General features: G+C 34.5%; 1 protein-coding gene across 5 annotated transcripts in view; it reads left to right on the forward strand.

Annotated features, from left to right (window-relative positions):
* Nucleotides 1–15490, forward strand: part of FAT3 (FAT atypical cadherin 3) — a 699235-nt gene that overhangs the window by 653073 nt on the left and 30672 nt on the right. For all 5 annotated transcript variants that reach the window (XM_031960969.1, XM_031960968.1, XM_031960971.1 and 2 more), the window contains 2 exons: nucleotides 3600–3734; nucleotides 6147–6304. In XM_031960969.1, the coding sequence (XP_031816829.1) occupies nucleotides 3600–3734; nucleotides 6147–6304 (293 nt within the window). The remainder of the gene's footprint in view (nucleotides 1–3599; nucleotides 3735–6146; nucleotides 6305–15490) is intronic.

The following is a 15490-nucleotide window of genomic DNA, read 5'->3' on the forward strand; positions in this document are numbered from 1 at the left end:
AATTTTTTTAAATGCCATTCAAATATGACTGGGCTAAGTCTTATATTATTCCCAGGTTAGTAGTCATAGTAGCCAGACATAATGGCAGGTCCCTGTTTGAAACCTCTTAATGTTTTGATTGCAGGAAAATTCTACAAAGAAGAGAGTAATTAACTTCAGCCTTTAGGAGGCATTTTGAACTTCCTTGTAAATGTTATGGAACTAGGGGTAGGTCAAAGTAGTTTGTCCTGATAATTTTACTTTTTGACACGTTTCAAAATATAACGTGCAAAAGCTATTTTTAAATAACATACAGGTTGAAAAGGGAAATGAAATGGCAAACACTAACCAAATTCCCTTTCATCTTGCCATGATATGAAGTGAAAATAAACCTTTTTTGGCTTAGCAAAATGAACTCCTTTCCCTTCAGTACCAATTCTGGACATAAATTGACTAGCCTGAAAATTCATGGCATAAATCTGACACATCTCCTTTAAGATAGATGTTCCTGAGCTCAGTACACATTTATGATTAAATCTGAATTCCTTAGGGATAGTTATGATGACAGACTATCCTCCCAGAACTCAGCTGACACTTCCTGAGCAATGAGGGGGGGGCATTCTTTTACAATAAAAAAGTGCCTTGTGGCCTATAACAATTATAGGATGCATAGAGTCCTAAAATAGTAATTATGTAAACGTGTGATTTGTCAAAGCAAATTAAGTTATTAGGAGTTGTTTGGAGCTTACGGATCTTATGTATTAAGAAGCTGTTGGCTGTAGCTGAAAAGAGAAGACTTTGCTCCTAAAAATCTTTCCCAGGATTTAGACAACTTCATTAGAATCTCAGAGTATCTGAGCCACAATGAAGCAGGTGTTGATCTGTTCCACATCAGTTATAAAGAATCCAGCCCCTGTAACAATATATATTCTAGACATGACCTAACTGCTTCCAAATGTTTACAGAGAAGAAAAAGTTCTAGTTTGAAGAAACTGGCTTGCTCAATAACCTCACTATTTAGCCTTTCTTTATTTGAATAAAAGATGGAGACAGACCAACAGACAAAGAGAAGAGAAATAGGGAAGAGAGCAAGATATAGTGACAGCTACCTGAGAAAGATGGCCCCCAGTATTTTACTCTTTTTTCATCAGGATCTGGTGCGAGTAGTAGCTTTTGTTGCCGAGTGGGATGGTAATAGGGCTAGAGATAAAATAGTAACTGCAGTCATAATATTTTTTATTTTGTGTTGTCCAATTAGGAGATCAAAAAGGATACTTTTAAAAATTCCAAAGAATACTGAGGAAGACAATACTCTATTCCAATTCTGCCCTCCTAACCAAGAACTTTTTGCCTTCTCTCTAAATAACATTTTCAAAGCAAGACTTTGGGATATATTGCTCATAGAAAGAAAAGGATAAAATGGTGATATGGATCACCCTTAGTTGAAAAGGTCAGTGATAGATTGACTGAATATAGTCAGATGTCGTACTAAACTAGGTGACTGATTGTTGACATAGATGATTTAGAAATTATCAACATTTGTTTGGGGGCTGCACCTTGTAATTATTTTGTTCAGCAATATATATCTTGCTAAAATTAGGTATGGCTTAATCTTAAATGTTAAGATTAGTTTGCAATCCTGAACACAAATAAACCATGTGGCAAAAAAAGTGACCTAGAATTGCGCTGCGTGTCAGAAAATGCATAGAGATAATTGAGAGTTGACTTAATGCCAGTGAAATAGGAAGATTACCCCAATTTATCTGTTGGGGTTGCAAGTAAATATTAAAGAATCTGTTTGAGCTATTACCTGTGAATTGTGGACAAAACAGTGTATTTTTACCTAAAAGTACCAAAAGCCACTTAACATTAGTCATTAATAGTTACTGGGAAGAAGACATAGAATGTGCAAGCAACTGTTTAAGATGAGGGAGCATTGAAAAAGACATGGCAGTACTGAGAAGTCCCAAGGAGTTTAAAAGGGGAATTTTTGTGGAATTGTTGTCACTAAACAAGTTTCTTTATTCTACAAAATATCCAGGTTCTTTCTTCTTTGTCCTTGTTTTCTTTATAACCAAATGTATAGTTATTTCTAAATTTTCTGTTAAGAACCTTTTCATCAGTTGAGACATGATAAACCAGTTCATGGCCGGGCAACATCTTTTATGGCTAAACTACAAACCACTGAAAAATAGGATTTATAAATTTTGGGTTTGCTCTTGCCACTTATATTGCTTCTCTCAAAGATTATAGTTCCTAAAATATTTATATGTTGTTAAAGTTGAATTGCTATTTTCTTCTAGAAGAAGAAATTAATGATTAGTAGGACAGTATGTGTAATGGTCAGGATAGAATGGAAATCTAAGAAAAATATAATAGACCAGATCTTGCTATGTGGTGATGGAGCTGCTGAATCCCCAGAAGTGTTAAATTCACATGAAGGGGCTCTAACTCTTTTAGGCCACTGAGAACCCATTTAGAAAATTACTGTTCCAGTTGTGAGTTATTTTTAATTTGTCTCCTTTTATAGCCACTTTATTACTTACCCTGATGTAATTTACACTTAAGGAGTAGCTCTCTCACCAGGTAGGAAATGGCCTAATTACTTTTGAAATATCCAGATTCCATGAAAAGCACATTTCCTATGTTTGCCAAGGTTGCAGAATCAAAATAACTCATTTAGCACCTAATTTCATAGTTAAATCTGTTAATCTGCTTCCCAGGATTTCCTTTCTAAAGAATTAATACAAATTTCATCCTCCTGTGTCATTACGATCATGGTTGGGAAGGATGTTTTCCTTTGAAATGACTAATTCTACTTTTCATGAATGTTGCTATATCACATTTGCACATAGTCAGTAAAACAGCATGTAGTGGAAGAGATTAGGAAATAGGCAAGTGCTCTGCTTCCATAACTCTAAATTAATTCAGCAAAATGATCCATTCTTTCTTTGGAGTCCATAGAGATATTTTTAATCACCTAGATTCTATGCAGAATTAGATTAAATTAAAAGGACCTTGGTGGGAGCCTAGATAACAAGTCACTTCTAACCACCCTTTAGCCCAACTTTGGTGATAAAGGTCACATGGAATATGGGAGGATGGAGGAGACAGGAAGCATTAGATTAAGAGGTAAAAGATCTGAATTCAATTCCCAGGCATTTTACCTGCATGACCTTTATCAAAACATTTGTTCTCTTTAGGTCTTAAATTCTTTACCTTTAAAAAAAAAAAAAGAAGAAGAAGAAGAAGAAGTAGACTTGATAATCTCTTAAGGTTTCTTCCAACTCCAGATTTTAAAGCTCAGGTTTTTATCATTTCATCTGCACAAATATCAAGTAATGAGATGGTAAACATTTTCCCAGTTTCCTTGATGGAACTGATCTAATCCTGGCCTAGTTCAGTTTTAAACTGGACATATTTTTCCAGTCTCCATGAAGTAATATTGGCAGTAGCTATTAGACGTATTCTATTGGTACACCATAATGTAGGAAGTACATATAAGGTAGTATTCCCCTCTGATCTTCTCTTTGAATCCTCATTGTTGTATTATTCTTGCCCCATTTCAGCATTCCATTAATTTCTTTGTATACTTAACTGTGTTGTTCCATTTGTAACAGGAGGACTCTGTCCAGGATCAAATGATCCTTGTATGGAGAAGCCTTGCCCTGGAGATATGCAATGTGTTGGATATGAAGCCAGTAGAAGACCATTCATCTGCCAGTGTCCACCAGGAAAACTTGGAGAGTGCTCAGGTACAGAATTGTGCTAGATGAAGAATATTGAAATTTTGATTCCTATAACACCCTTGATTCTCCCCCAAATTCTTAGAAGATTTTTCTTGACAACACATGAAATGACTTTCTGAATTGACTTAGTGTAATGCATTTTCTCAAAACTTTAGAATTTCTCTGACCTTATTTTTGTTCATTTGAGTAGCCATTGTACCTTGAAGATCATAAATTGCGTGCTAGATTTAAAACCAGGAAGTCCTATCTGACACTCACCATGTGGTCACTATGTGACCTTAAAAAAAAAAAAAAAAAACACTTCATCTCTCTAGGTTTTTGTCCCTTCATCTGAAAAATGAGGACCCAGTGACCTCTTGGATCTCTTTCTGCTCTAAATGTGATCCTGCCATGAATGCCTTCACATTCTACATTGTGAGGGGGATAGCTATCAGTCAGCAAGCATTTTATTTAAATTCCTTTTTTGTGCTGTGCTAACAGCTGTCTGCTGTTAGGTTCTATCAGCAATCCAGAACCCAGAATTTAGTATTTCTACTAAATAAAAATGAAAACATACACTATTTTTATAATGGAATGACAAAGAAATGTAGGCCTTTTTCGGTTTTATCTCATCTACTTTAAAGGTATGACATTATAGAAAATAGAAAGTTGTTGGAGCAAAGGGCAACTCATCTTTAGTATAGTCCTTGCTATTCGGAGTATTGCATAAATCTGCCATCATAAGAAGATAACACTTTAGATGGAAAAGCCATTCATGGTCTATGGAATAAGCAAGTCTGGACCAGTAAGAAATGTATTATCCATTTGAGATGGATGACAACATATTTCATAAAAACAGAGGTATCCACTCCCATGTCCTAGGGAAAAAAAATCTTATTTATATGATTTTAGCTTTAAATTTTCCCTTCTTGACCTTCATCCCAGCATTCAATTTGGCTGTCGTGGCCTTCATTCATTTCCAAGCCTGACTTTTTGAATTCTAACAGTGATTGTTAAAATACGTTGTTGGGGAAAAGGGAAGAGTGTAATCATTAGTCATTATCAAAATGTCATTTTGTTATTATAAAATGTATCTGAAATTCAAAAATATGGACAATTTTACAGTCAGACTCAGTCAGGATTTTTGACATTTCTACCTCAGTTATTGGAGAATATAATCTTCTCAGCTATGAACCCTAAGCTATAAACAAAATGGAGTAATTTCCACCTTCAATTAGTTATTCCCAGGAACCTACTCTTTGATAATAATCTACTATTTCTTTTTTAAAACGGTTAGAGTTAGAAAATGTTTTGTTCAGCATATTCAAAATGTACATAAATAAATAAGGGTACAATTCATAAAAAATATTTAGACTAGAATCCAAATCTCCTATTTCCAAACTTCCCTTCTAGCCATCATCACATAATCCACATATATGACATCAGCCCTTAATTTTCCAATGTGCTAATTATCCTTTTAATAGATTGACAGAAATTTTTTCTCTTCCTTACTCAGTAATCAGTAAAAACTTATTAAGCACCTATTGTTTATCAGATATTGTGCTAATCTCTAGAATTACCCCCCCAAAAAAATACAAAAGATAATTCCTGATCTCAAAGAGCTCACAGCCTTAAAGGACAAGCAACAAGCAAACAAACATGTACAAATAAACTATATACAGAATAAAAAGATGGGAATTATAAAAAGGAAGAGACTAGAATTTAGAAGGTTTGGAAAAGTCTGTAGAAGATTGAATTCCTCCATCCGAGTATTTCAGTTTTGACCATTGACCATTAAAATACACATAATAGAAAAGTATAGGAGAAAAAGAGAATCAAACTTAAAATTTACCACTTCAAGAACTTATTTTTATAAATATTTTAAATGTGTTGAAAATGTTGCATAAAGTGCCACTTTTGAATTATTTATAATCATCCTTACTATAGATTGGTTTGAACTGATTTTTATTTTGCAATACTTGGTTAAATCCATTATTTGACAGTAGGGGGACTATTTTATTTAGTAATGGGAGTTCATTTGATGGTACTCAAAGTGCTTCAGTCTCTTCAGAAGCTATTTGTTGCATCTTTGAAAAAGAATTTTGCTAATTCTCAATAGGAAGAGTTATAGTGGCACAGTAATAATGTAGGTTTTGAACTATTAAATTTCCCATTGGCACAAGGCAACCCAGATCCCTGGGATCTGATTACTTAATAAATTTTTTCAATTCAAATTTAAGGAGTGTGTTGTGTAATGGAGGAACAGTTTTTAATCCAAAGTTGGTAGGTTTTTATTTAAAAGCTTTCTCCCAAAAATGGCTTCATTAACTGCACATGATCTTTAATTAACTCGCTTGGCCGTTGTTGGGTAATTTTGTGTGTCCCTGCTCATTTATGAACATTAAAAGTATATGTATCTTCTCATAATGATTCTTTTAGGGCACACTTCTCTCAGCTTTGCTGGAAACAGTTACATCAAATACCGGCTTTCTGAAAATAGCAAGAAAGAGGAATTTAAGTTGGCTCTGCGTCTGCGAACACTGCAAAGCAATGGGATTATAATGTACACCAGAGCAAATCCCTGCATAATTCTGAAGGTAATTAAAATGGGTTATCTTTTCTTGCAGTCATTTCTCTTGCTTATATGTTTGCATTTTGGCTCTCAGTTTGGGGAATGCTGTAATCATTTTGTCTTTGGGTTCAGAAGATCAGAAGCACAATTCAGGGCAGAAGAGGACAGTAGCCAAACTGGGAGTAGAGCCAGTACTCCCATTTTCCTTTTGAACATCTAGCATCAAACTTGACTCTGTAAATTGTGTCATCTCCCTCTAGAGTAGGTTCAATAGTCAGTCTCCTTGAGCTATAATCACTCAACAATTCATAGCAACTCTTCCACAGGGATAGCATTGACTTTAATCCTCTACTCCATTCAGCATCTCTCCCTACCCAATTGTGAAGCCTTCTTCAGTTCTGAGACTTCAGACCTGAAGTATGGGGACTTATATTTTCCAGTCAATGACAGAGTATCTTGACTTCTCAACTGTAACCATTCCGTCAGTAAAAAAAAAAAAAAAAAAAAAAAAAAGCAGTCTGGGTTTTTTCCAGGGATTCCTGAGATGTACAGAATCTCTGAACAAGACACTCTATACTCCCTCCCCTAACAAAGTCCTTTTCTGAGCCAGTATGCAACATCCCTAGCATCATTATGGTAGCCTTATAGCACTGTGTATTCTACAATACCTCAACAAATCACAAATATATAGATCTCCCTGAAAAAATGAGAGAATGGTTACATTTAACAAACTCACATATGAAAGACCAAAATACAGATTAATTTCTCTGAAGAAATTTTAAATTCAAAAATAAATATTCAAACTTAGACAATAACTTATTTGGACAGGGAATTTTAATACTAATATTTAAGTCTTATGCATCCAAACAATGCTATAACCAATTGTGACTTCAGAAGATCATGATAAAACCTCCTTCCACTTCCAGAAGAGAGTTGATGGATCATGGGGGCAGAGTGAGGTACCTAACCAAATTGGATCTGTGTTTGACCCTGGGCAAGACACTTAACCCTTTTTGTCCCAGTTTCTTGATCAACAAAATGAGTGGAGAAGAAAATGGCAAACTACTGCTGTATCTTAGCTAAGAAAAACGTCAATAGTGTCTCAAAGAGTCAGATATAATTGAAATAGCTCAACAACAATACATCTTTATTTTAAAGGAGAGTTCTATTCGCAATGAGAAGGGAAAAGAAAACTCACTGAAAAGCTCCTCCTCAAGGCTAGAAATAAAACCTTCCTCTCTCTCATTTTTTGCCAAGTACAGTCACCAATTTTTGTTTAAAGATTCTACCCCTTCAAGGCATGTGACTAGCTGCAAAAAAATCTCTTGGAATTTAGAGCCAGAAAGGACTTTAGAAATTATCTAAACATCATGAACCCTACCCCTAAAAAAAAACCATGAATGGACCTTGTTTTGCTCCCTATTGACCCCCAAACATACATATATGCCCTGTGTCTCTACATGCTTATTAATTCCTGGAACTTCAGTCAGCATTTAAATTAATCACAGCATCTCATGGCTGAAAAGGACTTCAATGGCCACATGATCCATCAAAGAACAAGGATCCCATCTACAGCACCCCCAACAAGTAGCATCCATTAAAGAGCATCAGGAACCACTACTTCCTGAGACGGCCCATTCCATCCTTGGCTCTAATTATTAAAAAGATTTTCCTATCATCAGACTTAAATTTGGTTCTTTGCAGCTTTCCATTTGCTCTTGTTTCTGCCATCTGAGGACAAACAGATCACATCTGATTCCTGTTCCCCAATAGTTTTTCTTGGAGAAGCATCATGCTGCCCTATTTTTTCTTCTTCAGACTGCACATTCCCAACTCTTTCAATTGATCCTCAGAAGACATGATCTTGATGCTTTTCTTCATGATCTTGGTTGCCATCCTTTTGAGTTTGCAGCTTATCAGTGTCACCCAAAAAGCACTACACTTTATTCCAGATGAGTTTTCACCAAGGCAAACATATACGGAAACTATTATCTTAATAGAGCCTAATACGAGGGGGGGGGGACTGGTTCAGTCCCTAATGTATCATACTGAGTGCTCTTTCTGATAAAAGTAAAGAGTAATTTCCATTTTTGATGGATTTAAGTAGTGCTATGATTTTCCATAGAAGAAGAATTTTTGTGTAATTGACCCTTTTGGAAGTTGTTAAAAAAAAAAAAAACCATTGGTCCCTTTCTCAGAATAATGCTTTTAAATGCATAAAGCAAAACATGTGGTTTTTAAATAAATAAATTATATAAAATAAAATGATTTGCAAAGGAAACCAATTATATTGGTATAGTTTTAAAGATAAGGGTTTTTTTTAAGTTCATGCACCCCAAGTCAAAAACCCTCGTCTTCGAAGAAACTTACAGAAAATCCCATTATCAGTCTTTTTTCTTGAATTCAGAGGGAAAATATTATCAATGCTTTTTTTAAAGGCAATGTTGAAAAGAGTCTTTCTATGTAGCTAGATTATATTGATTAAAGGATTATGATCAGCTTTTCATAGTGGGAGAAGAAAAATACCTACAAAAATGACAGTTTTGGATTTTTTTTATTTTGATTTACTTTCAAGACAGGCTCCCATGTAAAGATCAGTTTTCAAAATGGGTTTAAAGGTGGAAGATGAAAGCACAGTTTTCAGAAACTATTATGGAATACTTCTGCCTATCTATAAAGCGTAATGCAAAGACACCAGTCAATTTGTACTGCTTCCGTTTTGCTCTTTACCAATACCTTTCTTTCCTTCCTCAGTTCCTCTCTGTCTTCCTTTCTTCCAAGTTGAAATAGGGGCCTTTGATGAAGCTCTTTTTATTAAGCAAAAGTTTACAGTATCTTGCACATAGTATGCTCTCATTAAATGCTTAGTAAATGGAATTTTGATGAATAAGTATCTTCCAAGGCTTTGAACTTGAGGTAATCAAAAACACTCACAGATAGAATTATAGTTTCTTCCAAAATGGAGTTTCTCTTAACTTTGACATTTCACTTTAATCTGAAAAGCACCCCCCTTTCTAAATCCTAGGTTATAAATCCAATAATAAATTATGAATATCTCATAGATACAAAGCAGATGGTTTGGACTTCATTTTCTAAAACAAGTATGTTCCTGAAAGTTATATAAATTCAATTTTTTATAAAAAGTTATATTTGAAATATACTAGAAGAGCCTGCTATTTAAAGGAAAATTTTATGAATACTTTTATAATGCTAATTCTCACCCCCAAATTGCTTGTCTTTGTATATTTGAGTTTTTCATATGTTGGGCTGTCTTAAATCAGAGCACATCTGTACTAAACTATTAATAGCTCTGAACATCCACTTTGGGAATTTGAATCTGTTTGCTTGGCATTTTGTGCCTCTTGCAAGACTTCATTTTATTGGGTTTTGGTGCAGTGTGTATACCTTGTGCTTTTTTTCAGAAACCAATGAAGTCGAAATGCATTGTTTCAATTGTACATTCAGGTTCCTTGTATTTTTTCAAGTGAGCATGCCATGTTTGGAAAGCACTTAGAATAAGAAATAGGTGAAAGGTGTCTCTTGGAGAATTACATGGGGATAGAATGAAGTAAGGGTATTCATGAAGCTTTGGATTAAAGCTTCCTTTGTCAGATCCCAAAGCTCAACACAGAGCTGTCAGGCTTCCAAACTGTTGTGTTATGTGATATGGTAGTGGGGCAAGACAGGGATTTATCTCAGAACGTATCTCAGGGTACAGCCTTTGTTGATCCTCTGGCTCACATTCATCACAGCTCACTCATTCCCCAATGTCTGCAACTCAGGCAGCTGGAGAACCTTGGCAGGGACATAAAATCCCCCTCACCAGCAGGGGATGAGAAGGAAGAAAACAAGCATTTATTAACCACCTAGTAGGGGCAGCAAGGTGCTACTGTAGATAGAGCATCAGCCCTGGAGTCAGAAAGCCCCTGAGTCCAAATGTGAGCTCAGGCACTTAGTAGCTGTGTGACCCTATGTGGGTCGTTTAACTTTGTTTGCCTTAATTTTTCATCTGTAAAATGAGCTGGGAAAGGAAATAGCAAACCTTTCCAGTATCTTTGCCAAGAAAACCCCAACTGGGTCAGAAGGAGTTAGACACAGTTGAAATAATTGAACAGTAACAATAACAGTAGCCTTTTAGTGAAGGCTCTTTCATTCTAGTAAAGCATATAGCATATATACTATATATATAAAGCATATGTATATAAAGCATATACATAAGTAAAAAATCAGAGAATTTATGGAGGGGGAAAGAACCAAAACTGAGAGAGTTAGAAAAGAAAGATTTGACATAGGAGGTGGTACCTGAATTGAAGCTTTATTTCAAAAGGAAACTATGGATTCTAAAACACAAAGTAGATGGAATCCTAACTATAGGGCAATGGCTAATAAGCCAAGATTTGAAATAGGCTAATAGACAAGATGAATATACAAAAATAGAACTATAGATGGAATTGTGAAAACTTAAGTACCATTGCAAGGCAACAACCTGAGAAATGTAAATTCAAAATTAATTAATGATTAACGTGAGCTAGGGGCCGTTGGGGAGGACTTGTATGGTGAGGAGGTAGGACAGGATTTGGGTTGTGAATGTGCCGAATGTATGAATTTAAAGCAACTTTAAACTAGGCTTTAAAATATCATTTCTTCACAAATTATCAGACACTCCATAATGTCTATCTAAGAGACAAAGAGTTCCTTAGTGTGATCTCGGCCTGAACTGTCATTACATAGTGCAGCATCCTCAAATGAGGGTTAGAGCAGCTTCTGCTTGAAAGACCTTTGGAGCTGAGGAATGACTCCCCTATGGTGGTCACCCATTGCATCTGGGGATAATTCCAATTAAATAATTCTGATTAAAAGCTTCATCTTCCCAGTCTTCTTCCAGTCATGCTTATAAGGATGTCTCTAATCAATCCCCACTCATATAAATATAGTCTTCCTGGCAGCATTGAACACAGTGACAAGAAAGGTTAATTCTTTCTGCCATAAGTTTAATTTTTATTAAAATTTGCCTCTGCTCCTATAATGTGATTTCTTTTAGCTCCAGACTAATGACTCTGAGATTCTAGGCCACTGGAATTTAGGCTGATGCTTGGAAATCATGACTGATTTCAAGCAACTCAGAGACTCTAAATATTTTATAAAACTGAGTCTATAAATAATAAATTCTACTGAACAAATTGCTTATCCCTACTTCTGCCCACCCTCATCCACAGTAGCATACCAATTACAGTAACTTTGATATTCAGTAATAAAGCGTTTCATTCATGCCTGAACTTCAGTTGTAACAGCTTGTCCACTAACTAATGGGACACTTTATCATTATAAAAGGTGGGTTATATAGGATCTGGCCTATTTTAAAGATAATAAAGTGAAATAAATGCTTTAAAGAACCACCAGTATTTTTTTTTTTCATTATCACATACATTTGAAACAGAAAAAGGTTAACAAGTTTTGGTGAAAGAAAGCTTGGGGACTACATTCTATATGATTTCCAAAACCCTGTCCAACAATTTTTAAAGTCAAATGAGACAATGGTGTGAAAAGCACTTTATAAACCTTAAATCATAGTATAAATATAAACCACTACTAAACTTCAAAAATACAATAAGGTAAAATTTTACAATTAAATTAAAATTTCTAAATAAGATATAATATTTAAAACAAGGATAAGCTGATGTGTTGTGGCTCCCTTTTTATTCACTAAATGTAGAAAAACTGCAAGTTACTTTGTGCTCAGTGATCCATATCATTTTATGTATATTAATACCACTTCAATTCTCTTGAATGAGATTGTGGCTTTGATATCAAACCAGGTATGAGACAAGGTTGAAGTTAGTGAAAGCTTAATTCTGCCCATTTTTTTTAAAGTCCCATAAAATGTAACAGCACCAACCAGATATTCATCCTCCTTCTTCTTTCCACCCCTGTTAGATTGGTAGATACTATATTAGAGCCATAGCATGTAACAGCAGATGGACTATGCAAAAAGGAAGAAGTCCCCAAAGGATCATTTGATCATTTTATTACTTACATTGATATACAAATATGGACATTATCCAAGAGTCATGGGCAAGCACGTATTCTGGTGTGATTTACAGTATTCATTCACTTCATTTCACTGAACCAAAAAATTATGCATCCAACATGCATTTATTACACTTAAAATTTTCCGGAGAGGAAAATAAAATACTCCTACTATATGTATTTGTCTCTTTTTAATTTGGATGTTTGAGAGGTATGTATGTACATATGTATTGCTTGTGTGTGATAGAGCTTATTATTATCCATACACTACAATACCCTTGTAAAATAAGTCATTGTAGTTATCTCTTCCATGCAGCTAAAGAATCATAGGCCCAGAGAAGCTGCATAATTTACACAAGATTACAGAGCATTCATTAGATTCTTAAATTCCTAAAGCCGTATTAAGTCCACAAAGATTCTCACATATATGCTTTTATGTAGCATATACATTTGAGCACATACATTGAGTGGCAGCAGGACTGTGACAAAGGAGTTAAGGAGAGAGTCCCAAAGAACTAATGGTCTGTGGAACATATTGAAGGATAGATAAAGAAATAGTCTGAGAGAATAAGTGAGGTTCTAATAATCCCTGACAGGTCTATCATGAATAAGACACATTTTAGGAACACTCTCTCAGTATATTACTCTGTATTCCATTGATATTTATATGCTCTTACTGTTAATAACCTGAAATAAGAAGATTTTGTGGGTTTGTGTGTGTGTGTGTGTGTGTGTGTGTGTGTGCTTAAAAAAAAAAAATGAAGGATGCTTAAGCTGGATCCTGAAAAAGAAAAGTTCATTGATTCCAGATGAATCAGTTTTATATCCATAGTTTAGTCTCTGGTATTCACATGGAGGAGTTTTCAACAAAAGTTAGGATGGTGGCAATTTCTGAATCACAGAGCTAGAAGGCCAACCCTCCGCTCTAATAATTTCAATAGTGATAATCATGATGATAATAATAATGGCTAGCATTTACATAGCACTTTAAGAATTGTATAATGCTTTACATATCTCAGTTGAGAGCTTCATAGAATCCACACTTGAAAGCCTTTCCAGGCTTTTGCTAGCATCTTTCAGAGTTTGCATGGCTCTCAAAAAACCCAAGGGCTCTTCCAGCTTTGAGGAGTCCACTCAACAGGCATTTATTTCAGCACTTCTAATGTACCAGAGGGTCCTAAGAACTAGGGATACATTTGAGCTTCTGGACAGTCCCTACCCTCAGGGAGGGCATTCTAAAGAGTAATAAGAGTCCCCCTTTAAGAGTTCATATTCCGCTTAGAAGAAGGAACTAACTGAAAAAGCATTTATTAAGGACTTAACATGGGCAAAGTACTGAGGATACAAATAGAAAATCAAGACAAAACCTAAAAGTCAAAGCAATGCTCCCTCTAGATAGAAGGACCTTCTTCTCCTAAAGAGAAACAACAAAATTTATTCTGTTCTGAAGTCACCTTGACAATGAGAATTTATACAGCAAACACATTCTAGATGAATTCACAACAGAAGCTCATGAAGGAAACATAGATATCACAGTTTCAGAATATAAACATAGGAGCTACAAAATGATATAAGGTCCTTGATCCTGCTCTATTCTTGTATAACCATTTACTCCCCTTTAAACCTAGAAAAATGAGAACTGCAGCAGAAAATTGGAGTAGTGCTCAAAACAATTGGACTCAATATTTCCCCTTCCTCGATTAAGTAAAATCAGTTTTAGTCTAGATAACTAAACTCAGTGCTTCCTGCTCAAATTCTAGGGAACAAGACACATAGAAAACATGTCAGTTTTTAGTTAAATGGAAAGACCAAGTGATCTTTAGTGTGTCCAAGCAAAGCAGATAGCATCTTTAGTCATATTTCCATTGATAAAACCGTATGTTTTTCTGATAATTGACAAGGCCAAGTACTCTGGTGGTAAGAATTTTCTTTTTTTAATATTCAATAGCCAGGATTACTGAGCTGTTTGCAGCTGTAGCATCTGCAGAGGTCAAATCTCCACAAGAATTGGTTACTTCCCCAGGAAAGCAAGAATGGAAGCAGGACCAGTAGTCTCCAAGATTTTCTGAATATCAAATCCTGCCACATGGTTCTTTGCTTTAAACTTCCATTATGAGGCATTCATGGAAATAATAAAGTCGCATAAAACAAGCATCTAATTATATTGTCCCATCACAGACAATATCTCAGATGAGAGGTTGTGTTACTATAGGGGGGGCCTTCTAAGGAGTGAATAAAATCTGCTGTTGAAAATATCTAATCACAAGTAATTATAGTGCATTGAGTGATCTTCTAATACCAGTAGCAACAGTATTAGTTGGAAGGAAAAGAACTATCTTTGAGGTATATGAGAGTATATTTGTAAAAATGGATTTGTATCTGTTACAATACACACATGTATGTGTGCATATGTGCGTACATGTATGTTTACACGCACATACATGTATCTCCATGTGTGTGTGCATGTATGAATATGTGTGTGTCTGAATTTTAGGGAGCCTTGAATTCTCTCCTTGCCTGTGTAAAGAGTGATAGATTCCAATTCTGATTCTGTTATTTGTGATCTATGTGACCTTATGCAAGTCTAAAAACTGAGGATAGAGAGATCTTTGAGGGTCCTTCCAGCTATGATCATGTCATTACCACTTTATGATCCCAATCCTACTTCTGTTCCTATGTGATTTTGTGTCATTCCTGTGTGACCTTGACCTCATCCTGGAGCCTCAATTTTTCCATCAGTAAATAATAATACCAATAATAGTAGATAACATTTATATAGCACTTTCTATAGGCCAGGAACTTTCTACAATTATCTTAACATTATTATCTTTATAATTATCATAATATATTATTATATTTATATATATATAATATTATATATATAAATATTGTAATATAAACATTATGATATAATATATTAATATATAATATCTTCTATATTAATATTATATATTAATTATTATAATTATATATCATACATTAATATATAATGTTTATATATTATATATTAGTTATTATAATTATATATGGTATATAATATTAATAAATCTAAATATTATAATATATTGATATATAATAGTTTCTATATTAATATTATATATCATATTAATTGTTATAATTATATAATATATTAATATAATGTTTATCCATTAATAGTATATATCATATTAATTATTATAATTAT

Source organism: Sarcophilus harrisii, chromosome 3 (assembly GCF_902635505.1).
Source record: "Sarcophilus harrisii chromosome 3, mSarHar1.11, whole genome shotgun sequence".
Classification (NCBI taxonomy): Eukaryota; Metazoa; Chordata; class Mammalia; order Dasyuromorphia; family Dasyuridae; genus Sarcophilus; species Sarcophilus harrisii.